The sequence below is a fragment of the Harpia harpyja genome, chromosome 10, assembly GCF_026419915.1.
Source record: "Harpia harpyja isolate bHarHar1 chromosome 10, bHarHar1 primary haplotype, whole genome shotgun sequence".
Lineage (NCBI taxonomy): Eukaryota > Metazoa > Chordata > Aves > Accipitriformes > Accipitridae > Harpia > Harpia harpyja.
Window position 1 is genome coordinate 2,431,682 of NC_068949.1, and position 17,468 is coordinate 2,449,149.

At 52.5% G+C, this 17,468-nt stretch overlaps 1 protein-coding gene across 1 annotated transcript; it reads right to left on the reverse strand.

The window, feature by feature from the left end:
- Positions 1–2,395: 2,395 nt before the first annotated feature.
- Positions 2,396–11,194, reverse strand: LOC128147159 (olfactory receptor 14A16-like). The gene is made up of 2 exons (XM_052799501.1): positions 10,901–11,194; positions 2,396–3,037 (listed from the first exon to the last, which is right to left on the reverse strand). Exons 1-2 carry the CDS (start codon positions 11,192–11,194, stop codon positions 2,396–2,398), a joined length of 936 nt encoding a protein of 311 aa, XP_052655461.1.
- Positions 11,195–17,468: the final 6,274 nt, after the last annotated feature.

Here is a 17,468-nt window from a genome sequence, read left to right on the forward strand (position 1 = left end):
TGCCAAAACCCCGAAGTTACACATGATGCAATTTAATAAGCTTGAAAACACTCTCCTCAACTGTATGCCAAGTCCAGGCTGCAAGTCCAAGAGCTAGGAAAGGATAGATATAAACATAATTAAGGAGTTGACTCAAGAGTTAATTCAACTTCTCAGAGATGCAGCAAGTGTCTAACTCCCTGAAGCTCAAAGCAGCAACCAGATAGTTTGGAGGTATCTGAATGATCAAAGAGCAAGGGAAAGGGGAAATCTGGAGAGATACAAGGGTGTGTATCCACATAGTCTGCTGAAAAGATGCCTTTAGACATGGTCATTTAATCAGGAGAGGTGGGAACACCTGAAAGGTGAGGGAGATTAAACACACAGTGGAATAGAGTAGTGGTAATGCAAGTGCAGAGGGAGATCAATATTTCTTCTCCCATGATTAATGCACTTCCTGGAAATCCCCTTTCTGGCCTGGTGGCAAAACATTGCCGTTTTATTAAAAGTTCTCAGGTGCTTCATCCTGAGCTTGAACCAGCTGGATTTTGAAAACCTCCCAGGACAGAGACTGCACAGCCTATCTGGCTGACCTGTTCCAACAGTTGATTGAGCTGATGGTGAAAACTTTTTTCCTTATGCCTAGGCTGAACCTCTTCTCTTTCACCTTCCACCCATGGTTTTTGTCCTCCCACAATGCACCATCTCGAAGAGCCCGGCTCTTTATTCTCCGTGACCTCCTCACAGGTAGGGCAGGCTGTGATGAGGTCTCCCTCAGCCTCCCTTGGCTTCTTGGCCACTTGGCGTCTGCTCACAGGCCCCCCAACCTGGGGGCCGATCACTGAACCCGCTCTAGTTTGCCAACATCTTTCCTGTATTGGGGATCTGAAATATGGATGCAGTAACCTGGATAATCCCTCCCCTCGATCTCCTGGCCGTGTTCCAGGTCATACAGCCCAGGACGCTGTTGGCCTACCTTGCTTCGGGGAACACAGCTGCCTCCTGTCCCGATCGCTGACCACCAAGACCTTCTCCACAGAGCTGCTCCCCCGCCAGGATGCTCCCAGCCTGTGCCATTGCCAGGGTTAGTGCATTGCAGGGGCAGAAACCGGCATTTGTCCCTGTGGGGTTTCATGAGGTTCCTGCCAATGCATGCTCTCCTCCTCCTTGAACCCTCTCCCTAACACAGGGTCCTGGCGACCTTTTCAGTAAAGATGAAGGCAAAGGCGGCATTGAGTCCCTCAGCCTCATCTGTGTCTGCTGTTACTGGATCACCCTCCCCATTCAGCAGCAGCCCTGCATTTTCCTTGTTCAGCCTTGGTCTCCAACGAGCGATCAAAGCTCGCTGTTTTCCTCTCGACTTTCCTTGCAACCAACTCCAGGTAAGCTTTGCCTGTGCCAAAATCATACCTGCACAACGAAGGCAATGCACATGAATTCCTTGTTTGTACCTGTCTTTGCTGTCACCCTCTGGATGCTGCTTTGCGGCCCCGTCATCACCCTGTCCCTTGGATGGCCAAGCAACGGAGCTGCCAATATTGTTCCAGACCAGCCCAGTCTCTCCTGTGCCTGCATGTCTCGGCTCCCATCCACGAGCCCTGGCTGGGCACCACAACCCCCCTGGTGTGAATCCTCACCCTGCGTGGTCACACAGCTCAGCTAACTTTGGTGTTGTCCTCTCCCAACTTTCCAGCCCGGCCCAGTCCCTTCTTGGCTCTTCTCATCTTGCCAGTAAAAGAGCAGCCTGCCCCAAGCTGGTGCATGCAGAAATAGCTTTCTCCTGGTCATTTATTCCCCCTGGAAGCACAGAGTTGCTCCTCTGCTCTTCTCCAGGGACACCCCTGTCCCAGAGAGCCTTTCCCCATGGGACTGTGTCTGTGCTGGCCTGGCCGTCCACTCCTGCCCCCTCCTTGTGCTCCCCGCAGAGCCCTGAGCTGGTGGTGCTGCCCTGCAGACTGAGGGCTGTGGTGCCCGAAAGCCGTGGGGAGACAGTCCCAGGCAGATCCCTTCTGATCATTCACCATCTCCACGGGAACTGGTCACACAGCCCAGGCCTCCTTCCCCAACACATCGCCCCTTGCCCTCCTCCCCGGAGCCCATGGAGAACCCAAGCACCACACCATGGCCTTGTAGGGGCAATCTCTTCAGCCTGTTTTTGACTTCAGCTTTGGAAGAAGAGCCCAACCTCCAGACACTGACACTGAGCCTTTTATTACAGAGATGCGACGCAGGAGACCAGCTGTAACATCATGCCAGAGACATGTACAAAGGTCTCTGGGTCACACAGACTGGGTTCATGTCACTGGAGAAGTGGAGTGGATGCAGACATTCCTGGGCAAACATGATTATCACAGACCAAATCCCCAAAGCAGAGGAGGAACAGTTCCTGAGATGAATTGGAAAATACTTGTAAAGGTTATTGCTGCTGAAAGACAAGTGATTGAATCAGCTTCTTCAGTGTGTCTTTGAGCTCCTGGTTCCTCATGCTGTAGATGAGGGGGTTCATTGTTGGGGGCACCACGGAGTACAGAACTGCCATGACCAGATTCAAAGATGGTGAAGAGGTGGAGGGGGGCTTCAGGTTGGAAAACATGCCGGTGCTGAGAAATAGAGAGACCACGGCCAGGTGAGGCAGGCACATGGAAAAGGCTTTGTGGCGTCCCTGCTCAGAGGGGATCCTCAGCACAGCCCTGAAGATCTGCACATAGGACAGCACAATGAAAACAAAAAACCCAAAAGCTAAACAGAGACTAACCTCAAGGACCCCAAATTCCCTGAGGTAGGATTCTGAGCAGGAGAGCTTGAGGATCTGGGGAAGTTCACAGAAGAACTGGTTCACGGCATTGCCTTGGCAGAGCGGCAGTGAAAATGTATTGGCAGTGTGCAGCACGGCATAGAGGAAACCACTGCCCCAGGCAGCTGCTGCCATGTTGGCACAAGCTCTGCTGCCAAGGAGGGTCCCGTAGTGCAGGGGTTTGCAGATGGCAATGAAGCGGTCATAGGCCATGACGGTGAGAAAATAAAATTCTGCTGACATCAAAAAGAAAAAGAAAAAAACCTGTGCAGCACATCCTGAGAAGGAGATGACCCTGGTGTCCCAGAGGGAGTTGGCCATGGATTTGGGAAGAGTGGTGGAGATGGAGCCCAGGTCGAGGAGGGAGAGGTTGAGGAGGAAGAAGTACATGGGGGTGTGGAGGTGCCGGTCGCAAGCTACGGCGGTGATGATGAGGCTGTTGGCCATGAGGGCAGCCAGGTGGATGCCCAGGAAGAGCCAGAAGTGCAAGAGCTGCAGCTTCCGCGTGTCTGCGAATGCCAGGAGGAGGAACTGGGTGGTGGAGCTGCTGTTGGACATTTGCTGCCTCAGGGCACATTTCAAGAGGGAATAGGCAGTGACAAAGTTAGAGAAGACTTCTCTGAGCAAAACGGAAGGAATTTCTCATGGATTCTCCCCCTGCTACACACACCCCCTTTTCCTTTTCCAGGAGACCTTCCTTCGCCTCCGTGGTTGGAGCTTTGGTTGCTGCTGGCTGAGTGTGCTGTGAGGAGCAGAGCCTCCGCTGACAGAATGCCCAGGAGTCAGCCCTGCTCTGCAACAGTGGGTTCATGGGAATGGTAGGGGCGGGTGCCAGATCTTAGGGGGAGAGATCGCACTCATATGCTTCTCTGAAAAGCCACCAAGCAGTGCTGAGAGCAGAGGGACCCACTGCAGACCATTAAATGTCTCAGCTCTTCTCAAGGTCTCAGCACCCCGCTTCTAGCCAAGGACACACGTGGCTCATTTCACCAACCCAACAGCATTTCTTCAGTCGTAGCATCTCTGTGCTTCTCCATGGGGCACACAAAGGTGTTATTGGGCAGATTTGCACCCTGGAGGGCAGCTCACAGCTTGGAAGGACCCCTCAAGGAGATAGCCAAGTGCCCTAACCATGGTGTCTCATTAAGGGATGACATCAACATTGGTGGGCAGCTGCTCTCAGCCTCTGTGCTCTTCAGAGGGAAATGGGCGAGATGCTGGAGAACTGCGCCACGGCTCTGCTGCAGCTCTGGCTGCAGAGGAAGCGGTTCATGGTTTGGACCCCACAGCCCCGAGGGCAGAGGCTTTGCTGGGTGGGAGAGAGGCAAGGGTCTTGCTCTGAAGAAGGGATCTGCATTGGAGGGGATGATACGGAGTTTTCTGAATTCTCCCTCCCATAACATTTCTGGTTTTAATTTCCTCTCATTCTCTGATCATATCCCTGCTGCCTGGAGATTTTCCTCCGGGGAGATGTTTCCCTGTCCCATGCCTTTGCCCTGTCAGGCCTCAGAGCCCCCATCCCAGGCTCTGTGCACTCGTCTTTGTTCCAAGAAACCTGCCTGTTTGCAGGGCACTGGCTGGGCACACGTTCATGCTTGCAGGCGGAAAAGGGCAGGTCAGAACAAACCTGATGGGTCCAGCAAAGCTGATGCTGGTGCTGTCTATAGGCAGAGGAGTGGCTGAAGGCACTTCAGGAGGCTCCTAGCAGATCTACTGATCACTCAAAGTTACTATCCAGGAGTCTCAGTGACTTGTTCAAACCTGAGAGTTCCTTTCCCATTTCTTCCTCTCCCCCCACCTCGCAACCATGGGAAATTACATAAAACCCCTGACCCTTTAAAGCTCTTTAACTTTACAGTAATCCCTGCTTTTACTTTCCTCTCAAAAAGTCCCCCAGGAAATGTCCTGGGGTGAAGTGGAGCTCCGAGCAGCCCTGGCTCACGCAGCACCTTCCCAACAGCACAAGGACCCTGCCCTGCCAGGGGTTGCTCCTTCCACCCACAGCTTCTCCCCAGAGTGCTGTGGGGAGCTCCCCGGGCAGGCTGAGCGCTGACCCTGGCAGGCGGCAGAGCCCCTGCCCCGGCACACAGAGCCCTGGGGTGCAGGGACCCTGCTCTGAAGGACAGCCCTGGGCACCCCTGGGTGCACGCCCGGCTTCACAGCCCTGCAGTTGTCCCTGAGAGAAGGGAGCTCTGATGCCCTTTCCCTCTGATGGTGCAGCAGGGAATCACTGATCAGGAGCACCTCCTCCTCCTCGACACTACAGAAACTGTGAAGAGTCCGGCCTGAAATGCCCCATCGGTTGTGGGATGTGCCAGCTTTAGGAGATCCCTCCAGGAACAGCAGCTTCATTGCCCTGCACTCAGAGATTTACCATGTGGAGGAGGACTGTGACGATTTCTCCCCCAGTGAGCTCTCAGCATCCACCTACCCCACGCTGCCTTTAACCTCTCCCTGTCTCGCTTCTCTCCCCTCGCTGCCTGCAGGCAGTGCCCCTCAGCCCTGCTGCGCTTTGCAGAGGAGCTGCTCCTGGGCAGAGCTGTCTTTGTGCAGCACTGCTCGTTTGCCACGAGCTCCCTCTGTCCCAGGAGCCCAGCTCAGCAGCAGAGGACCAGCCCAAGGTGCCTCTTTCTCTTCCCTCTCTGGGCTCCCTCCAGGTTTGTCCCGATCCAGTATCGGGGAGGGTTCTTAAACGATCCCAAGAGCGAGATTAAGACCAAACGAGGTCAGATGCCATACAACCTTGCAAATTTTATTTAACACAAACAACTGGTAATAGCGATAGGACAGAGGGAAAAAGAAAGTAAACAAGAGGCAGACCTAAGCAAGAAAGCGGGAGAGAGATAGCAAGACTAGTTACCACCACCACGAAGCCAGCAACGTCCCGTTGACTCGGTCTCGGTGGAGGAGGTGGAGGGTACAAGTTCCAGGTTCCAGCCAAAGTCCCAGTTCCAAGCGCTGCAGGTGCTCTTCAGTTGCTTTCCGATGGTAGTCGCTAGTTGTTAGTTTGCAGTCCACAGTTTGCCAGTTTTCAGTTTGCGGGTTTTTTTGAGAGGGGAGAACGCAGCTCTTTTATTGTCCCAGTCCCCACGATTTCTCCGCAAAGTCCACCCCTTTCCACGGAGCTCATTATCGTACGTGCCGCCCCGTGTTCCTCCATGGGCACATGCCCAGGTGCTCTCGGTGGTTTCTTCGCCTTGCTCGTGGGCAAGCACAGCTTGGTAGGCACTGCTAGCTTCGGGCAGATATGGTGGTTTCTTCAGGGACTTTTTGTCTCCTTGAGCGCGTTCTCCCCCACAACAACAGGATGTTGAGGCTGGCAAATGGTTGCTTTGCAGCAGCAATGTTGAGACAAACGTTTCCGGCTGACACAGTCTCTTACAAGGTGTCCCTGGGAACTTGCTGTGAACCAGACTGAAGGAATCACTGATGTTCCCTCCCTCAGCTGGGGAAAGAAACTTATTTCCAGCAGTGTCATTTCTCTTGTCAGAGACAGAGTTGGGCAGGAGGATCAACTTTTATTTTCCCAGAATTACGGAAGGAAACCAGGAAGGTTATAAGGAGGGACATAATTTATCCAAACTGAGGGAAGTGATTCAGCTGAGTCAATCGAGGCATCTCATTCTGGATTTGTAGTCCTGGAAGGGGACTCAGCTCCCTCCCATGACTGCCACAAACCTTCAGCAGGTGAGATTCCTCTTGCCTCAATTTGGCCATGCACAAAATGGGCACCTGCAGGTGAGCTGCTGGTCTCATCTGCCCTGTTAATTAATGGAGATGGAGGTCAGGAGTGAGCTGTTCAGATGAAAACTCCTGGTGACATTTAAGGTGCCAGAGGTGGTCCAAGACAGATGCAGGTAGCTGCAAGCTCTGCTGGAGTAGTTCTCAGACAGGACAGCATCTGGGGGCATCTTCTGGGAGGCCGGTGGGGCATTCCTCTGGCCAACTTAAAGGCACTTAAAGGGTGTCTACAAAGAGGATGGGGGCTCTGTCTTCACAAGGAGCCCCATGGGGAAGACAAGGGGCAATGGGTTCAAGTTGCACCGGGAGAAGTTTCATCTTGACTTAAGAAAGAAATTTTTTAGAGTGAGAACAATCATTTGTAGAACAACCTCCCCAGGGATGTGGTTGAGACCCCATCGCTGGAGGTTTTCAAGATGCAATTGGACAGGGTGATAGATAATCTCCCCTAGGGTCCCTTTCCCACAAAAGGTTGGACCAGACAATCTTCTGAGGCCCCTCCTAACCTGAGCTGTTCTATGATTCTCTGATTCTACTGAAATGACAGCAGATGCCCAATTCAACTGGTAACAGAATCTATTCCTATTCATTATGTTTATGGCAGCCTCTTGAAGTATTCAGCTGACCACATGGAGTCATGTGCCATAGGGAGAGCTCAAGCTCTCTCCTTATATTCTCCATCAGCTGCATTTTCTAGAACTCCATTGACTGCGATGGCACTTGTCTCATGGACATCCCTACAACACCAAAGCTAATTCACGGGAGCTATGTAATTTTATGGACAGGTAATCAGGCAAAAACGCCTGCAGGGATGAGCAAGGACTCCCTGACAAAACTCAAACACAAAGAAGCAGCACACAGCGGGTGGGAGCAGGGACAGGCAACCTGGGAGGAATAGAGAGACATTGTCCAAACATGCAGAGCCAGGGTTGGGAAAGCCAAAGCCCAAATAGAATTGAACCTGGCCAGGGATCTCAAAGGCATCAAGAAGGGCTTCTGTATGAACATGGTTGCTAAAAGGATCGTTAGGGAAAATGTGGGCTCACTGCTGGATGAGGAGGGGACCCTGTGACACAGGGTGTAGGAAAGGCTGAGGTACTGAATGCCGCCTTCACCTCAGCCTTTACTAGCAAGACTAACCTTCAGCAGTCCCAGGTCTCAGAGACCAGGGGGAAAGGCTGGAGCAAGGAAGATGTAACCTTGGTAGAAGAGGATCTGGTCACGGAATACCTAAGCAAACGGGACATACAAAAGTCCATGGGCCCCAACGGGATGCACTCACGACTGCTGAGGGAGCTGGCAGATGTCATTGCAAGACCACTCTTGATAATCTTGGATCACTCATGGTGACTGGGAGAAGTGCTCAAAGACTGGAGGAAATCAAATGTCAGTCCTGTCTTCAAGAAGGGCAAGAGGGAGGACCCAGGGACGTACAGACCGGTCAGCCTCATCTTGATCCCTGGGAACACGATGGAGCAGCTGATCCTGGAAACCATTTCCAGGCGCATGAACAACAAGAAATTCATCAGGCGTTGTCAGGCATGGATTCACCAAGGGGGAGTCATGCTTGGCTGACCTGATAACCTTCTCCAATTAAATGATTGCCTTTGTAGACAAGAGGAGAGCAGTGGTTATTGTCTGCCTTGATTTCTGCGAGGCTTTGGACACTGTCTGCCATAAGATGCCCATAGAGAAGCTGTTGAAGTCTGGGCTGGATGATCAGACAGTGAGGTGGGTTGAAAACTGGCTGAAGGGCTGGGCCCAACGAGTGGTGATCGGTGACATGAAGTCTAGCTGGAAGCCACTAACTAGAAGTGTGCCCTAAGGTTCAATACTGTGTCCAATCCTGCTCAAAATCTTCAGAAATGATCTGGATGATGAGGCAGAGTGTACGCTCAACAGGTTTGCTGATGATGCCAAACTGGAAGGAGTAGCTGATACACCAGAGGGTTGTGTTGCCATCCAGAGGGACCTCAACAGGCTGGAGAAATTGGCTCACGGGAGCCTCCATGAAGTTCAACAAGAAGTACCAAGTCCTGCCGCTGGGGAGGAACAACCCCACGCACCAGTATATGCTGGGGGTCTGCCAGCTGGAAAGCAGCTTGGCAGAAAAGGCCCTGGGCGTCCTGGTGGGCACCAAGTTGAACATGAACCAGCAATGTGCCCTTGCGGGAAAGACGATGAATGTTATCCTGGGCTGCGTTAGACAACGTATTGCCAGCAGGTCAAAGGAAGTGATCCTTGGCCTCTCCTCAGCACCCGTGAGGCCACACCTGGAGTCCATTTCTGGGCTCCTTGGTACCGGAGAGGCATGGATATACCTGTAGAGAGTCCAACAAAGGGATATGAAGATGATGACGGGGCTGGAGCATCTCTCCTATGGCAAGAGGCTGAGAGACCTGCGACTGTTCAGCCTGGGGAGGAGAATGCTCAGGGAAGATCTTATCAAAGTGTATAAATACCTGAAGGGAGGGTTCAAGGAGGATGGAGCCAGGCTCTTTTCAGTGGTTCCCCAGGACCAGAGGCAATGGGCACAAACTGAAACACAAGAGGATCCCTGTGAACATCAGGAAACACTTATTTTTACTGTGAGAGTGACCAAGCACTGGCACAGGTTTCCCAGGGAGGTTGTCAAGTCTCCCTCCCTGGAGATATTTAAAAGTCATCTGGACATGTTCCTGGGTCACCAGCTCTCTGATTCTGTGCAAGGCTGTTATGATGTCTTAGATCTACATGATGAGTGCCACAGGATGACCAAGACTGTCTAAATGCAACTTCCAGATGGATGGATGATGCCATTAATAATAAAAATTAAGCACCATTGGAGACCACTGAGGAAAGCCAACGTTTGGGATTGAGAACCTCCTGGGAAGAGCGAAAAGGAAAGGTTGGCTCCCTGGGTGAAAAGTACCCCGTACTCTTGGGGTTAGTATCTGGTTCAGGACAGCTTCCTGAACAACACGTGCATCCATGGAGGGTGATTCCCTGGACCCGCACCAGGCAGCAGCCAGGTTTCCCAGCGGGGCTTTCCATGCCCCCTTCCAGAAATGGCCATGCCTCTCCATTCAGCATTCATGGATCCCAAAATAGCAATTTAGGAAAGACTTCTATGTGATGGGAAGGCCTCCCTCAGGTACATCTGTCCTCCTTGAATCCAGGTCCTTGTGCAAGGCTCGGGTGGGTGGAGCTCATGTGGTGCCCACATTTGTCTGGCAGGTGACTGGGTAGTGCCATTACCAAGCAGGGAGCGAGAGATTTGGTCCCAGGACAAGTTCTGCCCAAGTTGCAGTTGCAGCTCCCAGCTGTGGTGTCTCAAGTCACTGACCCATGGATGGGGTCTTTGATAAGTAAAGCCCCATACATGTAAATGACCACAATTAATGTGGGTGACATGATGCCCTGATGCCAACATGGAAAGAAGCATTGATCTGCCTCTGCATTGGCTCTCATTAGTCTTTCACATCTTTCCACGTGTACTCCTTAAACTAACCCCTCCTCAGCTTTCTGCAGTCTGCCTGATGGTCCCTTTAGCCAAATCCTGAATTATGTTCCTACCTGTCCTTTCCTATGTATCTCACTGAAGGTTTTCCACTAAGGTTGCCCACCCGTGGAAAGTGGACTTCAGTGGAGGCAACTTGGACTTGATATGCAGCTGAGGAATGTGTTTTATTTTTCATTGAACTATTCCTTTCTCTTCCTTTCTTTTTTTTTTTTTTCTTGGCAGGTAAGAAACAGCCTTCTGTGACTGTGCACAGCTGGTTCTCCAAATAAAGCAGGTGGGAACTGGTGCAAATGAGCTGAAATATTCCGCTACACAATTTAGTGGAAAAAGCTTGGATTTGAGAAGGCATGATGCAAGTCCCAGGTGGCTGATGGCAGGGTGTGTGGGAGGTGGGGGGGACAGAGTTTGCGCACACGGTGTCATACAGAAAGGATCTTACTTTTCCCACATATTCAGACTTCATCAGGAGACAGTCTGGATCAATAAGAATTGGAGAAGGCTGGTATCACTTGTTCTGTGAGCAGAGAAATAAAGAAAACTGGTGAAAGAAGAAATCCTGTTTTATTGTTATTTATTACTGAAATCGTCTCAGTTTGGCTACACTCCTGGAGTCCCTCAACTCAGCCACACAATATTTGAAGAATTAGGGAGAATTATGCAGGGAGACTTGGCTACTTGGCTTGTTATGGCATTTTGCGTGTTAATGAGCCCTCTGGTGCCAAGTTCCTGAACTGCAGGTACTGAAAGAATGAACCAGGCTGTACTGGGTTTACATGGCAAAGGTTTGGTAGTGGCGGGGCGGCGGGGGTGGCTTCTGTAAGAAGATAGGCCATAAGGGTGAGAAGAAAATACTCCACTGACATCAAGAAGAGAAAGAAAAAGACCTGAGCAGTGCATCCTGCATAGGAAATATCCCTGGTGTCCCAGAGGGAGTTGGCCATGGATTTGGGGACAGTGGTAGAGATGGAGCCCAGGTCGAGGAGGGAGAGGTTGAGGAGGAAGAAGTACATGGGGGTGTGGAGGTGCTGGTCGCAGGCTACAGCGATGATGATGAGGCCATTGCCCAGGAGGGCAGCCAGGTAGATGCCCAGGAAGAGCCAGAAGTGCAAGAGCTGCAGCTCCCGCGTGTCTGCGGATGCCAGGAGGAGGAACTGGGTGGTGGAGCTGCTGTTGGACATTTGGTCCTTCTGGACATGAGGGCCTGTTCAAGGAGGAAAAGTCAGTGGCGAGACTTCTTTAAGAAAAACCCTTGTGTTTTCTTGTGGAAATCCTCCTCCCTGATCTGAATGAGGAACAAGTCAGCTCATTCCCCAACCCTATCAAGTGAGTGACATGCCTGACATTTTAAAATGGAGCTTGGGCATCTAGTTCCCATGAAGACACTTCCAGGGCATATCTGCAGAGTCAGTATCAGGACAGAAGCTGATCTGCCCCCCCACATAAGCCCCAGAGAGCAAGACCACCACGGATACGTGGAGAAATGAAGAAAAATACTGCAGTGCTCAAAAAAAATGAAGCAAGGAGAGAAAGACAGAAGCATGCAGTGAAGCCTCGTCCCTACCCAGCTGTGCACTCCATCTCAGAGTGTAGGTGCTTTGAGCCCCTTTGTTGTGTACCACATTGGAGGACACATGCAGCTCTCCTCTTCTGGAGGTCCGGCTGCGGAGGAGGTGACTCATGCCCTGGACCCCATGGCCTTGTGGGCAGACGCCATGCTGGGTGGGAGAGGAGACCAGGGGGGGTAGCTCTGGGGAAGGCATCTGCACTGCAGGGGATGGCAGGGACATGCCCAAATCCCTCCTCCAGTGGCATTTGTGGGAGCAGCTCCCTCGCACTCCCTGCCCATGTCTCTGTTGCCTGGAGATGTCCCTGCCCAGAGCTGTTTCTCTGTCCTCACGTCTCCTCCCTGTCCATGTTCACAGACCCCATCCCACCCACTGCGTGCTCTTCTCTGCCCTGCAGACACCTCCTGGTAGCAGGGCACTGCCCAGAAATATCTCGGGGGGGGGGGGGTCTAAGAGACATCTCAGACAAGTCCTAACGAGATTTGCAGCCTCAGTGCCTTCTCCAGAATGGAGAAAAATTCCAATCAACCACTGCCCACCCAGACAACCAAGAAAAGAAAACTCAAAGCACACCCTCCTTTCCTTTCAGATAGCCCCAGCCTTGACCTTCCTCTTGAAAAGACTCCCCCAGAGATGTCCTCAGGGTGATGTGGAGCTGTAAGCAGCCCCGACCCATGCAGCTGTTGCTCTTTCCACCCACAGCTTCGCCCCAGAGTGCCGTGGGGAGCTCCCCGGGCAGGCTGAGCGCTGACCCTGGCAGGCGGCAGAGCCCCTGCCCCAGCACGCAGAGCCCTGGGGTGCAGGGACCCTGCTCTGAAGGACAGCTCTGGGCACCCCTGGGTGCACGCCCGGCTTCACAGCCCTGCAGTTGTCCCTGAGAGAAGGGAGCTCTGATGCCCTTTCCCTCTGATGGTGCAGCAGGGAATCACTGATCAGGAGCACCTCCTCCTCCTCGACACTACAGAAACTGTGAAAGTCCGCCTGAAAGGTCCCATCAGTTGTGGGATGTGCCAGCTTTAGGAGATCCCTCCAGGAACAGCAGCTTCATTGCCCTGCACGCACAGACTTACCACGTGGAGGAGGACTGTGACGATTTCTCCCCCAGTGAGCTCTCAGCATCCACCTACCCCACGCTGCCTTTAACCTCTCCCTGTCTCGCTTCTCTCCCCTCGCTGCCTGCAGGCAGTGCCCTCAGCCCTGCTGCGCTTTGCAGAGGAGCTGCTCCTGGGCAGAGCTGTCTTTGTGCAGCGCTGCTCGTTTGCCACGAGCTCCCTCCGTCCCAGGAGCCCAGCTCAGCAGCAGAGGACCAGCCCACGGCGTCACCTTCTCTGCTCCTTCTGGGCTCCCTCTGGGTGTCCCTGGGGCTCTACCGTGAACCAGGCTGAAGGAATCACTGATGTCTCCTGTCAGAGACAGAGCTGGGCGTGAGAATAATCTTTCTCATCCCATTGTAAGAGAGGACAGCCAGACAGTGACAGGCAGGGATCACATTTGTCCAAGCTGAGGGAAGTGATTCAGCTGAGTCAATCAAGGCATCTCCTTCTGGGTTTGTAGTCCTGGGGCTAGAAGGGGACTTTGCTCCCTCCCATGCCTGCCACAAACCCTCAGCAGGTGGGATTCCTCTCCTTAATTCAGGTGTGCACAAAATAGGCACCTGTATGTGAGCTGCTTGTTTCAGCTCCCATGCTAATTAATGGAAATGGAGGGTAGGAGTGAGCTCCACTACCTGGAGTGAGCCAGATGAAAACGCCTGGTGGCATTTGAGATGCCAGAGGTTGTCCGAGGTATGTGCAGGACAGCTGAACCTGTCCCTATTTCTTGTTTTCTGGGCAGCCTACACAGGTTTTCCGTTGACCAAATCATGTCATGTACCATAGGGAGATCTCAGCTTGACTCTGTCTTCACCGTCAGCTGGGTTTTCTAGATCTCCTTTGACTATAATGACAGTTGTCTCATCAACATCCCCACGTGGCCTAATGAAATTCAAAGCAGTTACTCTATTTATTGGCTAAATATAGACCTGTAGTGCTACGGGAGAGGGGTGGCTGGAGAGCAGCCCTGCAGAAAGGGATTTGGGGGTGCTGGTTGACAGCAGGCTCAGTATGAGCCAGCAGTGTGCCCTGGCAGCCAAGAGGGCAAACCCCATCCTGGGGTGCATCAGACACAGTATAACCAGCCGGTCAAAAGAGGTGATTATCCAGCTGTATTCAGCGTTGGTGTGGCCTCACTTTGAATACTTTGTGCAGTTCTGGGCCCCACAATTTAAGGACGATGTGAAGGTCCTTGAATGCGTCCACAGGAGGGCAACAAAGCTGATGAAAGGGCTGGAAGGAATGTCCTATGAGGAGTGGCTAAGGACTTTGGGCTTGTCTAGTTTGGAGACAAGGAGGCTGAGGGGCGATGTCATCGCTCTCTACAGCTTCCAGAGGAGGGGAAGTGGAGAGGGAGGTGCTGAGCTCTTCTCCCTGGTATCCAGTGATAGGATGCGTGGGAACGATTCAAAGCTGCACCAGGGAAGGTTTAGACTTGACAGTAGGAAGCGTTTCTTTACCAAGAGGATGGTCAAACACTGGAATAGGCTTCCTAGAGAGGTAGTCATTGCCCCAAGCCTGTCAGAGTATAAGAGGCATTTGGACAATGCCCTTAATAACATGCTTTAACTTGGTCAGCCCTAAAGCAGTCAGGCAGTTGGACTAGACGATCATTGTAGGTCCCTTCCAACTGAAATAGTCTCGTCTCTTCTCTTCTCTTCTCTTCTCTTCTCTTCTCTTCTCTCTCCTCTCCAATGCCAAGGCTTTCCCAAAAACCTTCATGTATCCAGCAGGGATTGTCTGGTTCAGCCAGGTAGCTGATGAGAGAAATGGTGGGGTTGGGGGCAGGGACACAGACTGCCCATGGAGTGTCTGACATAAAGGTTACTGATTTCCCTACAGATTCAGACTCCATTAGGAGATGCTTAGGATCAATCTCAAGTGGAGATAGCTGCCATCACTTAATCTGCAAGTACAAAAATGAAGAAAATTGGAAAAGGAAGAAAGCCTTTCTTAGTTTTAGTTACTATTGATATGTTTTCCCTTTGGCTGCACTCCTGAAATCTCTCTGATCAACCAAAGAAGAACTGAGGCATTAAGGGAAATTTAGCCCAGAGACTTGGCTAGTTAGGGTGTTGTGCATGTTAATGAGCCCTCTGGTGCCAAGTTCCTGAACTGCAGATACTGAAAGTTTGAAGAAGCCTCTAGAGAAGTAAAAGTCAAAAGCAAACATCCAGGTTCCTGAGGGTGTTAGCGGGCCTCGCTGAGGGCCATCACCGAAGAGCCCATGGATGGAACGACCAGACAGGGTGCCCACCCCTGGGGGCTGGTGAAGCAGGAAGTCAGCGGCACTGGTTACAGGTGGAAAATCAAATGTGGAGGTGGCTCTGAAAGCCTTCGATGTGTTTTGCTAAGCAAGACGGCCAAGCCTTGACCCTCATCCCCTGCAAAGCGGGAACCCTTCTCTCACGGGATGCTCAGGGCTCTTCCTGGGGGCAGTGTGATGCGGGGGTGTGCGATGCCGAGGGGAGCACAGCTCTAGGACACCTGCCATGCCCTATGGTGGTGAGGAAGCAACGAGACCCTGGGGTTGTAAGGAACCGATGTCCTCTCCTGGGCCTCACTGGAAAAGACAACAGCCATAGCTGTGAGGACAAGGACCTCAGTTCTGTTGGGAGTGGGTCTGGGCCCCACCAAGTCCCTTGGCTGTCCCTACCAAGTTGTCCTAGACTATCCTATGCCTGTGCCTGTTTCCCTGCAGACTTTAAACCCCTCCCTTCACAGTAGGTTCCTCTGGAGCCCCAGGGACACGTGGAGGGAGCCCAGAGGGGTCAGAGAAAGGGCTGCCTTGGGCTGGTCCTCTGCTGCTGAGCTGGGCTGGGCTCCTGGGACGGAGGGAGCTCATGGCAAACGAGCAGCACTGCACAAAGACAGCTCTGCCCAGGAGCAGCTCCTCTGCAAAGCGCAGCACTGCCTGCAGGCAGTGAGAGGAGAGGCGAGAAGCAAGAGAGAGGTTACAGGCAGTGTGGAGTGGGAGGATGCTGAGAGCTCCCTGGGGAAGAAACCACCACAGCTCATAACCCAGTAAGTCTCTGGCTGCAGGGCAATGTACCGGAGTTTCCTGGAGGGGTCTCCTACAGCTGGCACATCCCAGAGCAGATAGGATCTGGCAGGATGGCTCTCAGGGTTTCTTTCGCGTGGAGAAGGAGGTGCAGCAGAGCAGGGCTTCCCTGCTGCAGCCTCTGAGGGACAGGGCATCACAGGTCCCTTTTCCTGGGGTTGACTGCAGGGCTGTGAAGCCGGGCGTGCACCCAGGGGTGCCCAGGGCTGTCCTTCAGAGCAGGGTCCCTGCACCCCAGGGCTCTGTGTGCCGGGGCTCTGCTCCCCACAGCACTCTGGGGAGAAGCTGTGGGTGGAAGGAGCAACCCCCGGCAGGGCAGGGTCCTTCTGCTGTTGGGAGGGTGCTGCAGGGATCAGGTCTGTTCACAGATCCAGATCACCCCTAGGACATTTCTGAGGGGAGTTTTCACAAGAGTTGTCGATGCAGCATTTATTATAAAGACAAAGAGCTTTCCTGAGTTTCCACTTTCAATTTCCTACTGCTGCTGAGGGTTGGGGAGAGGAGAGAAATGGGAAAGGAGATCACAGAGTCACGGAGCAGGAAGATGCTGAGCAGCCTTCCCCTGTGACAGGTGCCTCTCAGGTGAGTGAGGATGTGCATGTAGTGATAGTCCCCCCTGCCCCTCTGTCGTGACCACGTCTGCAGCCGAAGGGCAGATGGAGGGCAATAGTTTGGAAGGCAGGTTCTGTCTCAGTGGTGACTGATTCAGACCCGGTCACCTCTGTTCAAAAGGGTAAAACCAGAAGAAAGAAATCCCTCCCAGGGCACATTTCCAGAGGTAGGTGGCCCAAGTGCTAATGTCATTTCTCCCTTCAGGACGTAGAGACTGTTCCCACAGGGGCATTTCATCCAGGCTCCTGCACTCAGCCCAGGGTGTCTCTTGTCAGTGACCACCTTGAAATACGGGGCTTTTTGCTGCTTCTGTCTGCCAGCTGCTGTAGAGCGGGTCTGACTCCTGAGGAGCCCATCGGATGAGGCTCCTCCTCCTCATGGCACAGTCAGCCAGAGTAAATCAGAACAAAATCAGAACTGCCGGCCCTTTGTACTCGGCACTGGTGAGACCACACCTCCAATACTGTGTTGAGTTTTGAGTGCCTCAATACAAGAAAGACATTGCGGTGCTGGAGTGCGTCCAGAGAAGGGCAACGAAGCTGGTGAAGGGTCTAGAGAACAATTCTTATGAGGAGCGGCTGAGGGAACTGGGGTTTTTTAGTCTGGAGAAGAGGAGGCTGAGGGGAGACCTTATCGCTCTCTACAACTACCTGAAAGGAGGTTGTAGCGAGGTGGGGGTCGTTCTCTTTTCCCAGGAAATAAGTGATAGGACAAGAGGAAACAGCCTGAAGTTGGACCAGGGGAGGTTTAGATTGGATATTAGGAAAAATTTATTCACTGAAAGTGTTGTCAAGCATTGGAGCAGGCTCACCAGGGAAGTAGTTGAGTCACCATCCCTGGATGTATTTAAAAGGTGTGAAGATGTGCTTAGGGACCTGGTTTACTGATGGACTTGGCAGTGTTAGGTTTACGGTTGGACTCAGTGATCTTCAGGATCTTTTCCAACCTAAATGATTCTATGATTCTGTGATTGGGGGGAGCAGCATGAAGTTCCTCTTGAGAAGGGCAGAAACAATGTGGGCGGTTTCTCTGAGAAACAGAACAGGTTTTCCTCAGAGAAGCCTGCACTGACTTGTCCATGTATTTTTCTCCTTGTACAGCACCCAAATCCCAGAGGCAGCAA